General features: G+C 42.6%; 1 protein-coding gene across 1 annotated transcript in view; it reads right to left on the reverse strand.

Moving 5' to 3' along the window:
- The window catches only part of LOC120064565 (engulfment and cell motility protein 2), a 33,076-nt gene that overhangs the window by 13,504 nt on the left and 5,961 nt on the right, over window positions 1-13,611 (reverse strand). The window contains exons 3-10 of the mRNA XM_039015155.1: window positions 13,407-13,507; window positions 12,678-12,718; window positions 7,101-7,173; window positions 6,893-6,943; window positions 6,442-6,611; window positions 5,830-5,929; window positions 2,894-3,045; window positions 2,508-2,586 (exon numbers count right to left, since the gene is read on the reverse strand). Of these exons, the coding sequence (XP_038871083.1) occupies window positions 2,508-2,586; window positions 2,894-3,045; window positions 5,830-5,929; window positions 6,442-6,611; window positions 6,893-6,943; window positions 7,101-7,173; window positions 12,678-12,718; window positions 13,407-13,484 (744 nt within the window). The 5' untranslated portion in view covers window positions 13,485-13,507. The remainder of the gene's footprint in view (window positions 1-2,507; window positions 2,587-2,893; window positions 3,046-5,829; window positions 5,930-6,441; window positions 6,612-6,892; window positions 6,944-7,100; window positions 7,174-12,677; window positions 12,719-13,406; window positions 13,508-13,611) is intronic.

A 13,611-nucleotide genomic window follows, 5' to 3' on the forward strand; every position in this document is an offset into this window, starting at 1 on the left:
GAACACTGTAGCATTAAGATTTCCCTTGACTGGAACTAAGGGGCCTAGCCCGAACCATGAAAAACAGCCCCAGACTATTAATCCTCCTCGACCAAACTTTACAGTTGGCACTATGAATTGGGGCAGGTAGCGTTTTCCTGGCATCCGCCAAACCCAGATGCGTCAGATGGTGAAGCCTGATTCATCACTCCAGAAAACACGCCTCCACTGCTCCAGAGTCCAATAGCGGTGAGATTTACACCACTCCAGCCGACGCTTGGCTTTACGCATGGTGATCTTAGGTTTGTGTGTGGCTGCTCGGCCATGAAAACCCATTTCATGAAGCTCCCGACGAACAGTTATTGTGCTGACGTTGCTTCCAGAGGCAGTTTGGAACTCACGCTTCAGCACTCGTTGACCCCGTTCTGTGAGCTTGTCTGGCCTACCACTTCGCAGCTGAGCAGTTGTTGCTCCTAGACATTCAGCATCATCATGCTGAAACATGAGGTGATGGCAGTGGATGAATGGCATGAGAATGGGTCTCAGGATCTCGTCACGGTATCTCTGTGCATTCAAATTGCCATTAATAAAATGTAATTATGTTCATTGTCCATAGTTTATGCCTGCCTATACCATAACCCAAAGACCACCATGGGACGTTGACATCAGCAAACCACTCGCCCACACACCATACATGTTGTCTGCCATCTGCCCGGTACAGTTGAAACCGGGATTCACCTGTGAAGGGCACACTTCTCTAGCGTGCCAGTGGCCAACGAAGATTAGCATTTGCCCACCTAAGTCGGTGACAACGCCGAACTGCAGTCAGGTCAAGACCCTGGTGAGGACAAGTACGCAGATGAGCTTCCCTGAAACGGTTTCTGACTGTTTATGCAGAAATTCTTTGGTCGTGCAAACCCACAGTTTCATCAGCTGTCCAAGTGGCTGGTCTCAGACCATTCTGCAGGTGAGGAAGCCAGATGTGGAGATCCTGGGCTGGCGTAGTTACACATGGTCTACGGTTGTGAGGCTGGTTGGACGTACTGCCAAATTCACCAAAAAATGTTGGAAGCAGCTTATGGTAGAGAAATTAAAATTACATTCTCTGGCAACTGCTCTGGTGAACATTCCTGCAGTCAGCATGCCAATTGTATGCTCCTCAAATCTTGAGACATCTGTGACATTGTGTTGTGTGAATAAACTGCACATTTTAGAGTAGCCTTTTATTGTCCCCAGCACAAGGTGCATTTGTGTAATGATTATGCTGTTTAATCATCTTCTTGATATACCACAACTGTCAGGTGGATCGATTATTTTGGCAAAGGAGAAATGCTCACTAACAGGGACCAACATTTTACATATTGTATTTGTATTTTTGTTCAGTGTATTTCGATAAAGTTCTGAGCCGACAATAATTATTTTTTTACACTGATTTCCAAATTTGACATCAAATTTAAAATAGCTTGCCTCTTAAATTGGATGATGTCAAATTTGGAAATCAAAATGTTTTATCTTCTTCCCATGCATCTACCAGACAGGATGTAGGAGAAGAAAGTATTGTATGGGTGACTTCCTACATGATGTCATAGTACACAAGTCTTGTATCCACATCTGTCTCACACATACTTCCTGTCGGTCTGCCATGGCAGTTTTACTCTGTTTCTCAGAGTAGAGTGGTTGCTTGACAGTTTACTTTATGAAGTATAACATTTTACATTTTAGTCATTTAGCAGATGCTCTTATCTAGAGCGACTTACAGTTAAGATCTTAAAATAGCTAGGTGGGGGGTGCTGTGGGATTATTTAAGATACTCTTCAAAGAGGTAGGGGTTTCAGATGTTTTCAGAAAATGGCAGGGACTCTGTTGTCCTAGCTTCAGGGGGAAGCTGGTTCCACCATTGGGGTGCCAGGACAGAGAAGAGCTTGGACTGGGCTGAGTGGGAGCTGCCCTCCCATAGAGGTGGGAGGGCCAAGAGACCAGAGGTGGCAGAACACCACCTTTCATATTGTGTGTGCACATTTCAAGGTAAAGACTTTCTTCAATAAGGAAAATAGATGGACTGACTAAGGTGAAAATAGGTGGACTAACTAAGCATAGCATAGAGAGCAGAGCACATAATGACCAGAGATCATTAAACTCAGTGACAGTGGGGTTGGCCTATATGACATGGGTTATTTATTACTGACCATGATATGTGTGAGTGACCATGAAGTGTGATGTAACAGTGAGATGTGTATTACATTACCCTGATGTGTGTGCTAATGGCTGTACCATATATGAGACCTATGTTAAGACTTTCTAACCCTTATAGGTGCTATGCATGTACGAGTGACGATGGTTGAGTGTAAATATGTTGCAGAGGACCAGTTCAGTGGGGGTTATGTACTAGTGACTAAAATATATGAAAACTGGATTAAGACATTGTCTAACCTTTATAGGTGGTATTAATGTATGAGTGCTCGTAGTTAAGTATAACTATTTTGCAAGAGGACCCTTCCGGTGTGCTGGTAGGCAGGTACTGTACTGACCTGCCGCCTGTCCTCTGGTGCCTTGAGGAAGAGGGCGTTGATTAGTGCGATGGCGTATGTCTGGATCTCCTGATTGGACCTAAAAGTCACATCAAACACAGCAACACCAGTTAGAAGCATCTGGTTCTAGGAATTCTCACATGGGCACAAAAACATTAAGTTGCCACTGGTTAAGTGTATTAGTACAGTACTCAGATAGTATTAGTCTGGGGTTCTACACTTCTAAGCTTAGTCATAATTACAAGGAGGCAGAGCAAGGCAAGGTTTGTAATCTACGCTCTATTGCACTGACGTTAGTTACGCCACTACATTTCTACACACTAACTCCAACTACATCCCCCACACAGCTGTATGTGGGAGGCCCCAGTGCGTGTGTGTGTGCTCACACTTGCAGGTGCCCGATGAGCTGTCCAACGGTGATCTCCTGCGCCACCCGGTGGTAGAGGCTGTGGCTGTTGAGGACCATGCTTTCCAGGATGGCCAGTGAGCGCTGCAGGATGGATACGTCCACCATCGGCTGGTTCACGTAGCCCGCAATCTGACCAGACAGGAGGGGGAAATACTCCATTAAAATGGACACCTAAATCTAGAGTCTTGTTGATTACAGCTAGGTTTATGAGATAGATTTGAAAGCTGATTTACTAAGGTTTGAGATTAAGACTACATACCCCAACCAGAAACCATGGATTACAGGCAGCATACGCACTGAGCTAAAGGCTAGAGCTGCCGCTTTCAAGGAACGGGACTCTAACCCGGAAGCTTATAAGAAATCCCGCTATGCCCTCCGACGAAACAGGCAAAGCGTCAATACAGGACTAAGATCGAGTCGTACTACATCGGCTCTGACGCTCGTCGGATGTGGCAGGGCCTGCAAACCATTACGGACTACAAAGGGAAGCACAGCCGAGAGCTGCCCAGTGACACGAGCCTACCGGACGAACTACTTCTATGCTCGCTCTGAAGCAAATAACACTGAAACATGCATGAGGGCAGCAGATGTACCGAAAGACTGTGATCACACTCTCCGCAGCCGATGTGATTAAGACCTTTAGACAGGTCAACATTCACAAGGCCGCAGGGCCAGACGGATTACCAGGACGTGTACTGCGAGCATGCGCTGACCAACTAGCAAGTGTCTTCACTGACATTTTCAACCTCTCCCTGTCCGAGTCTGTAATACCAACATGTTTTAAGATTGTGCCCAAGGACACTAAGGTAACCTGCCTAAATGACTACTGACCCGTAGCACTCACGTCTGTAGCCATGAAGTGCTTTGAAAGGCTGGTCATGGCTCACAAAAACACCATCATCCCAGAAACCCTAGACCCACTCCAATTTACATACCTCCCCAACAGATGATGCAGTCTCTATTGCACTCCACACTGACCTTTCCAACCTGGACAAAAGGAACACCTATGTGAGAATGCTATTCATTGACTACAGCTCAGCGTTCAACCCCATAGTGCCCTCAAAGCTCATCAATAAGCTAAGGACCCTGGGACTAAACACCTCCCACTGCAACTGGATCCTGGACTTCCTGACAGGCCACCCCCAGGTTGTAAGGGTAGGTAACAACACACCCGCCACGCTGATCCTCAACACAGGGGCCCCTCAGGGGTGCGTGCTCAGCCAATTCCTGTACTCCCTGTTCACTCATGACTGCACGGCCAGGCACGACTCAAACACCATCATTAAATTTGCCGATGACACAACAGTGGTAGGCCTGATCACCGACAAGACAGCCTGTAGCCTATTTTTATTGTTCAGAAATGTGGTGGGTACTCTCTTTTTTCGCTGGACTTTATCCTGCTAACTGTTCCAAATGTCCGAACATCGTCTTGGACCGCCTTACAAAATACTTTTAAACTGGAAGAACTTGTCCCGATTGGTATTTTTAAAATCACTGATGAATGATCTTGAGACTGATTCCCTGACCTATCAATGTTTTTAGTTGGCTGTTTTTGATTTTGTTATACTTTTATGAATTCTATGGTTTTTACTAGATTACTTGTAGTTTTCATATTGTTTGTCTAATTTTTGTAATGACTTGGTGCTGCCTATCTTGGCCAGGACGCTCTTGAAAAATATATTTTAAATCTCAATGAGCCCTTCCTGGTTAAATAAAGATTAAATAAAATCTTTATTTTTATTTAAGGGCTCTGGCAGTGCTCCTCCTTGCACAAAGGCGGAGGTAGCAGTCCTGCTGCTGGGTTGTTGCCCTCCTACGGCCTCCTCCACGTCTCCTGATGTACTGGCCTGTCTCCTGGTAGCGCCTCCATGCTCTGGACACTACGCTGACAGACACAGCAAACCTTCTTGCCACAGCTCGCATTGATGTGCCATCCTGGATGAGCTGCACTACCTGTGCCACTTGTGTGGGTTGTAGACTCCGTCTCATGCTACCACTAGAGTGAAAGCACCGCCAGCATTCAAAAGTGACCAAAACATCAGCCAGGAAGCATAGGAACTGAGAAGTGGTCTGTGGTCACCACCTGCAGAACCACTCCTTTATTGGGGGTGTCTTGCTAATTGCCTATAATTTCCACCTGTTGTCTATTCCATTTGCACAACAGCATGTGAAATTTATTGTCAATCAGTGTTGCTTCCTAAGTGGACAGTTTGATTTCACAGAAGTGTGATTGACTTGGAGTTACATTGTGTTGTTTAAGTGTTCCCTTTATTTTTTTGAGCAGTGTATAAGTTTACTGCTCCTCTTTAATTACTTGTTACTTTAATCTCTTATTCTTATCCATATTTTTTGAAACTACACTGTCGGTTAGGGGCTCGTAAGTAAGCATTTCACTGTAAGGTCTACACCTGTTGTATTCGGCGCTTGTGACTAATACATTTTGATTTGAAACATGTCTGTCAAATGATATACAGTTGGCAAATAAAAACTATCCATACAAACTAACCCTAACCCTTGTACAGTGCTTGTTGTTGTGCAGCACATCATAGGACTTCATCAGGGAGAAAACCATTCACAGAAGATACAGCTGAAAGAGCTCCAAATAACATGGGGGGGTTGCTAGGTAACAGCAACCAATTCAGTTCTGGCAGCCAATGAGGGGTTGAATGTCAAGTAATTAAAGAAAAGAGAGAAAAAATAAATAAGGGGAGGACTTTAAGATAGGCCTCAAACTACCCAAACTAATCTATAGAAGAGAGTTCCACATATAAAAGTTTCATCAAACTAATCAAGAAATACATTACGTATTTTTTCCATTGCAGATAGTGTAGGAATCTAACATATGGGCTTCCTTATATGCCAAGTTTTACGAAGAGTGGTGTGTTTTGTGGAAGTAAGGAGGCGAGTTCTAACCTGTTTGATGAAGGACAGAGAGATAAGGTCCCAGGACACAATGCCATGGTCCATCAGCTCCAGGAAGGCTGTGAGAGTGAAGGCCAGCATCTCCCCAAAGCTGAGGAGAGAGCAGACTAGAGTCAGAGGACAACACTCTATATATATATATATACACTGAGTAAAAAAATATATATAAAAAAAAAAAAATAGGGCCATATTCACCAACAAAGTCATACGACAACTCTTCCTATGTGCCACCACCAACTACAGCCACAAACAGCATGCTATAAGTATGGGCCATTAAGTGTTAACCCACAGTAACCATCTCCAGAGAGGCTCCGAAGACGTGGATGTCGATTATGGCAGCCCACCACACCTCTCTGATGCTCAGGGGTTGGGTTAATATGCGGAAGATACATTTCAGTTGAATGCATTCAGTTGTACAACTGACTAGGTATATTTCTAGTAGCCAGTAGAAGTACCTTTAGACCAGGGGTCTCAATCTAATTCTGCCCTGGAGGCATATAAAAAAAAATTGGCTTGTGGGCTGACTCTGGGCTGAGCGACGCCAGTTTGAGACCCCTGCTTTAGACAATAGACCCATGGATTGTGTGTCTGTATGAGACTCACTGGGTGCCACTCTCCACCAGGCGCGCCAGGGTCCCAATGCCCTCCATGCTGATGAACTCAGTGGCGAAGGTGGGGTCAGCTGACAGCTTGGCCAGCTCCTTCAGGGCCTCCAGGCGGGAGTCTATGCCGTGCGACTGGATCCTGTCCAGGAGCTGCCGCGCTGCACGGGCCTATTGGGGGGGGGGGGGGGGGGGGGGGTCAGGCATGACATTATATTTAATGTTTTTACCCGGTTAACCTCAATGACTACATTAGCTTGATACATGCAGGCAGCAACCGTTGCTGAGAAATCTATAACTTAGCCATAGGGTTTATCTAATGCAGCAACCATTATTGAGAACTGCAATGTCGTCATTATATAGAATTAATAAAATATACCTAAGTAATACTGGTAATTTATTTGGGGGGGGAAATTAAATAACTGCATGTACAAGAAGAGAAAGTGTCTCACAGAAGATATGGCTAATCGAAGGATGGTTCCATTCTTGATTTCACTACGGCTCTGGAAAGAAAGAAAATGGTGAACATTGCTACTACCACAGCACTTCTCTAGAGTCATTGGTAATATGACATAGTAATAGTAACATACTAAGGAACCATGTAGTGTATTGTGAAGAATTGTAAACAGCACTTTATTCTGCCAAGGCGCTGAGGCTCACCTGCTCAGTAATGTAGAGCTGAGGACCGTCTGCATAACGCAGGGCAAACTGCTCCGAGCCAGACAGAGACCAGCTGTGGACACACACACGCACAAAATCTATTGAAAAGTAGGTGACCAAATTCTCCTATTTTCCACAGCGCACTGACCTCCCTAAACATAAGGCATGAGACAGAAGCTAAACCCACACATTTCTCAATAAGACCTATTACTATAATGACGTGCGTTTGTTTTTCCACCCTACAGAAAATACATACCATGTGCATAAGGTTAACAAAAGTGATTATCGGAGCCTCCAGCATTTCTATTTGCCAGAAGATCAGATGGAGAACATTGTACAAGGAGATATTCAGTGGGCGTTAAGTGTTAGAAAAAAATCTAATGCATTCAGATGTGAGAGGGAGGAAGCAGAGAAGAGAGAAAGGAGAAGTAGGGAGTTAGCAAAAGTCTCAGTATTCATGATGGACAGACAAGGTAGATCAGGAGACAAAGAAAATGGAAAGACAATGAGAGGCACTCGGGGAAAACGAGTCAGAAAGAGAAAGTGATAAATGAACATTCAGACAAATAGGGAGAAAGTGTGAAAGAAATCAAAATGTGTATGAAAGCATAAAAACACATTCCGAGCTGAAGTCTGGCCCCTATCTGTCAGCCACTACACCTACTTTATTAGTGGAAGAACAATGCCTTTCAGGAACTGACATGAGAGACAGAGGACGATTAGAGGTGGATGGAACAGAGAGAGGGAGGGAGAATGGATGAATATAACCCTAACTCCATTAGTCAGATATCAACTTAGCAAAACAAATTTAACCCCTAAGCACACGGTTCTACTTACTTAGACTGGGTCTGGCCTAAAAGCAGATTAAGGTCACATTGGATGCATCCCAAATGGCACCCAGTTCCATAGATATTTAGGGAATAGGGTGCCATTTGGGACATATTCCTTGTGTGGCATACTTTGGACTTAGTGAGTGAAGCCTGAGTATTGGCTAAAGGTTGTGTCTGTTTATTGGCAGTGGTATATGAGTAAGCTCTGAAAGGGTGGAGTACCAGAGCATTTATGTGTATCTGGGGATTACACTGAAATGTCTGGTATTTTATTGAATATCTGCATCTAATGCAAAATCATTCTGAACTTGTACGATAACGTAGCATAGCGAATCAGTATAGCACCACTAGAATCAATTGGTATGATGGAGCAAGAATGTAGAAGGCATTCAAAATGGGATTTGTTATTGTGTGCAGAACCTTCAGCAGTATGCCAATATGTAGTTAGTTACTCCAAACTGTTCCATTTCTACAAAGGATAATATACAGTACCAGTCAAAGTTGACACACCTACTCATTCAAGGATTTTTCTTTAATTTGACTATTTTCTACTTTGTAGAATAATAGTGAAGACATCAAAACTATGAAATAACACATATGGAATCATGTAGTAACCAAAAGTGTTAAACAAATATTCTTCTAAGTAGCCACACATTGCCTTGACAGCTTTTCACACTCTTAGCATTCTCTCAACCAGCTTCATGAGGTAGTCACCTGGAATGCATTTCAATTAACAGGTGTGCCTTCTTAAAAGTTAATTTGTGGCATTTCTTTCCTTCTTAATGCATTTCAGCCAATCAGTTGTGTTGTGACAAGGTAGGGGTGGTTTACAGAAGATAGCCCTATTTGGTAAAAGTCCATATTATGGCAAGAACAGCTCAAATAAGCAAAGAGAAACAACAGTCCATCATTACTTGAAGACATGAAGGTCAGTCAATGCGGAAAATTTCAAGAACTTTGAAAGTATCTTCAAGTGCAGTCGCAAAAACCATCAAGCGCTATGATGAAACTGGCTCTCATGAGGACTGCCACAGGAAAGGAAGACCCAGAGTTAACTCTGCTGCAGGGGATAAGTTCATTTGAGTTACCAGCCTCAGAAATTGCAGCCCAAATAAATGCCTCACAGAGTTCAAGTAACAGACACCTCAACTGTTCAGAGGAGACTGAGTGAAATCGGGCCTTCATGATCGAATCGCTGCAATGAAACCACTACTGAAGGACACCAATAAGAAGAAGAGACTTGTGTGGGCCAAGAAACACAAGCAATGGACATTAGACCAGTGGAAATCTGTCCTTTGGTCTGATGAGTCCAAATTTGAGATTTTTGGTTCCAACTGTCGTGTCTTTGTGAGACGCAGAGTAGTTGAACGGATGATCTCTGCATGTGTGGTTCCCACCGTGAAGCATGGAGGAGGTGGTGTGATGGTGCTTTGCTGGTGACAATGTCAGTGATTTATTTAGAATTCAAGGCACACTTAACCAGCATGGCTACCACAGCATTGTGAAGCGATGCACCATCCCATCTGGTTTGCGCTTAGTGGGACTATCATTTGGTTTTCAACAGGACAATGACCCAACACACCTCCAGGCTGTGTAAGGGCTATTTGACCAAGAAGGAGAGTGATGGAGTGCTGCATCAGATGACCTGGCCTCCACAATCATCCAACCTTAACTCAATTGAGATGGATTGGGATGAGTTGGACCGCAGAGTGAAGGAAAAGCAGCCAACAAGTGCTCAGCATATGTGGGAACTCCTTCAAGACTGTTGGAAAAGCATTCCAGGTGAAGCTGGTTGAGAGAATGCCAAGAGTGTGCAAAGCTGTTGTCAAGGGTGGCTACTTTGAAGAATCTAAAACATAAAATATTGTTTTATTTGTTTAACACTTTGTTACTACATGATTCCATGTGTTATTTCATAGGTTTCATGTCTTCACTATTATTCTACAATGTAGAAATATTAAAAATAAAGGAAAATCCTGGAATGAGTAGGTGTGTCCAAACTTTTGACTAGTACTGTATATCCAGTGCCATGTGAAAGTATTCACACCCTTTGACATTTTGTTGTGTTACAGCCTGAATTTAAAATGGATTAAAATGAGATAGTGTGTCACTGGTTTACACACAATACCCCATAATGTCAAAGTGGAATTATGATTCTAGACAATTTTACAAATTAATTAAAAATGAAAAGTATTCAAACCCTTTGTTGTGGCAAGCCTAAATAAGTTCAGGAGTACAAATTTGTTTAAAAAGTCACAATAAGTGGCACGGACTCACTCTGTGTGCAATAATAGTGTTTAACATGATTTCTGAATGACTGCCTCATCTCTGTACCCCACACATACAGATAATTGTAAGGTCCCTCAGCCGAGCAGTGAATTTCAAACAGATTCAACCAAAGACCAGGGAGGTTTTCCAATGCCTCGTAAAAAAAGCAGACATTGACTATCCCTTTGAGCATGGTGAAGTTATTAATTACACTTTGGATGGTGTATCAACACACCCAGTCACTACAAACATACAGGCATCCTTCCTAACTCAGTTGCCAGAGAGGAAGGAAACCGCTCAGAGATTTCACCATGAGACCAATGGTGACTTTAAAACATTAGAGTTTAATGGCTGTGATAGGAGAAAACTGAGGATGGATCAACAACATTGTAGTTACTCCACAATACCAACCTAAATGACTGAGTGAAAAGGAGGAAGCCTGTACAGAATAAAAAATATTCCAAAATGTGCATCATGTTTGCAATAAGGCACTAAAATAAAACTGCAAAAAAATAATAATACTAGGCAAAGAAATTAACTTGATGTCCTGAATACAATGCATTATGTTCGGGGCAAATCCAACACAACACATCACTGAGTACCACTCTTCATATTTTCAAGCATGGTGGTGGCTGCATCATGTTATGGGTATGCTTGTCATCGGCATGGACTAGGGAGTTTTCATGATAAAAAGAAATGGAACAGAGCTAAGCTATGCACAGGCAAAATCCTAGAGGAAAACCTGGTTCAGTCTGCTTTTCAACAGACACTGGGAGACAAATTCACCTTCAAGCAAGACAATAACCTAAAACACATGGCCAAATATACACTGGAGTTTTTACCAAGACAACATTGCATGTTCATGAGTAGCCTAGTTACAGTTTTTACTTAAATTAGCTTTAAAATCTATGGCAAGACTTGAAAATGGCTGTCTAGCGATGATCAACAACCAATTTACAGAGCTTGAAGAATTATTTTAAGAATATGTGCAAATATTGTACAATCCAGGTATGCAAAGCTTATAGAGACTTATCCAGAAAGACTCAAAGCTGTAATAGCTGCCAAAGGTGATTCTAACATGTATTGACTCAGGGGTGTGAATACTTATGTAAATTAGACATTTCTGTATTTCATTTTCAATAAATTTGAAAACATTTTCTAAAAACATGTTTTCACTTTGTTATTATGGGGTATTGTGTGTAGATGGATTCAGGCTGTAACAACTTCATGTGGAATAAGGGGTATGAATACTTTCTGAAGGCACTGTTTTTCGTTGGCTATGGCTAGAAATGCTGCAGATGTCATTTGGTTAGCTAGCAAGAAATGTGAATTGCTTTTCTAGCTAGCTGTGGATAGCATACTGCATCTCTTAGTTGTCAATCAATTGTATTTGGCATCGATCAAATGGGCGGGCAGGCAAGTTCCCATTCAGTTGTCAAAACATGGGTTGGGACAAGCATGCATTGGCAGGCAAACTGCAGAAGGACGAGCAGGGTACTATTCCCCATCGTTTATCGGCCAACTAGCTGAAAACGTTTGAGGGTTTATCTAATGTTCCCTCGTTAGATTTTAGTTTAGCATTAGTTGTTGATCTTGTTGATGTGCATAGGCAACTGAGGGAGAGATAGCCTACCTTTTCATGGTTGTTTGATCAACAGGTTTGTGAAGTTCCCAAATGTAAGAGGACTCCCGTGGAATTTACATATTTGCAGAAATCCATTCAGGTGTATTTTGTGGCTTTTGGCGAATGCTTTCTAATGATCTAAAGTCACGCTGTTGCTACTGCCTGTAAACACACAATCCAGTTCAATGTGAATGATGGCAGATCATATTGCAAATGGTTTATTTGCATATAGGCCTACTGTGGCTCTGATTGACTGTCGCACCAGTCTGTGTAGACTCTCTTCCTGGACAGGACAGATGTTTTTATTAGGTTTTATGACTGCAGTGTATTAATTGTCCAAACACACCGCCACTTTCCCACTATGTAGCTATAACATTTTCACAAATGCCTTACTATATGTCATTCCCAAACATTTTATGAATTTATGACATGAAAATGACCATATCTAAGTGCTCGCTATCTAAGTGTGACAAAAATGTGTCATATTCTTCCTGGGGATATGAATGCTATGAACAGATTTTAAATAAGATTTAATTTTGCTAAAATGCTGTCAGTTCCACTTTAATGATATAATGCACAATTATATAATAAGAATTCTGGCATTGTAATGAAGAACATGTGTGATCCAGTCCATGTGTAATGGCTCATACGAATGTTTCTCTGCGTGTTCTTATTATAGACTTGCTATACATCTGGCTCCCGCTGAGTCCGTCTAGCTAGCACTAGTCTTACGTAAGTGAGCGCAGGGTGTGTGTTCATATCACACACACACATACACATATATCAGTCGTAAACATTGTTACGCCATTAGCTCCAGCGAGAGCAGAAACAGCTGGGTGTGGAGCTGGTGCTTACCCATCACACACCTCCCGTATGATAGACGACAGGGGCTTCTTCTGCAAAACACACAACAGACAGACGACAAAAAAAAAAAAAAAATGTAAAACTCTGCACTGCCACTGGAATCACAGGAAAGTTGCTGATTGGTCAGAAAATACCCTTATAACTTTAACAATGGTTCTCACTCCTTGCTTTGCTTGGCTTTAATCAGAGGAAAATAAACGTTGATGGATTTGTTGGTGGGTAGGCGCTGTTGAAATTGTGTTGGACAAAATCAAATCTACTGTATTGTGCTGCCAGCAAAATACAGAGAAATAAGATATGTGCTAGAGCTAGACTCACCAACAAAATCTCAGTGATGTAGTTTATGCTTGTCTGAGCAGAAGAAAAAAAAACATACTGTAGCTTTATTTTCCCTTCAATTATTTAATGTGGAGTCTCTTGAGTTTAAAGTATCTGGCACAGGGAAAACAGACTTCAATAAAAAGTTTGGTTGAGAAGACAGAGTGGAGGACTGATGCTGTTAAAGACAAAACAGACCAACAGAAACATCAGCACTGCACAGCGCCTGGCCTTCCTATCGCCTCTGACCACAGAGGCTGTCATTTTCTGTTAATTTCTCTAGGATTCTACATGTTGAATCGCCAACGTTCGTCGATACCCAGCAGGCGATCTATTGCACACGGCTGATGTTCATGTTGGTCTGTCTTGTCATTGAGTGGTGTTTTTAGACTGAACACTGACCTGGTCAATCTCCATGAGCTGGGCGTTGGCACCGGGCCACTCGATGGCCACCTTGACGATGTCAGAGGGGGGTGGCATGGCTGCTGTCTTCTTACACACCACTAGAGGACAGACATCACAGAGAAGAAGAAACAGCACCTTATTACTGTTACATTATTAAATATGATCCCACTTCTGCGACCATGCTACATTATTAGATATGATC

The sequence above is a fragment of the Salvelinus namaycush genome, chromosome 20 (genome assembly GCF_016432855.1).
Source record: "Salvelinus namaycush isolate Seneca chromosome 20, SaNama_1.0, whole genome shotgun sequence".
In the NCBI taxonomy this organism is placed as follows: domain Eukaryota; kingdom Metazoa; phylum Chordata; class Actinopteri; order Salmoniformes; family Salmonidae; genus Salvelinus; species Salvelinus namaycush.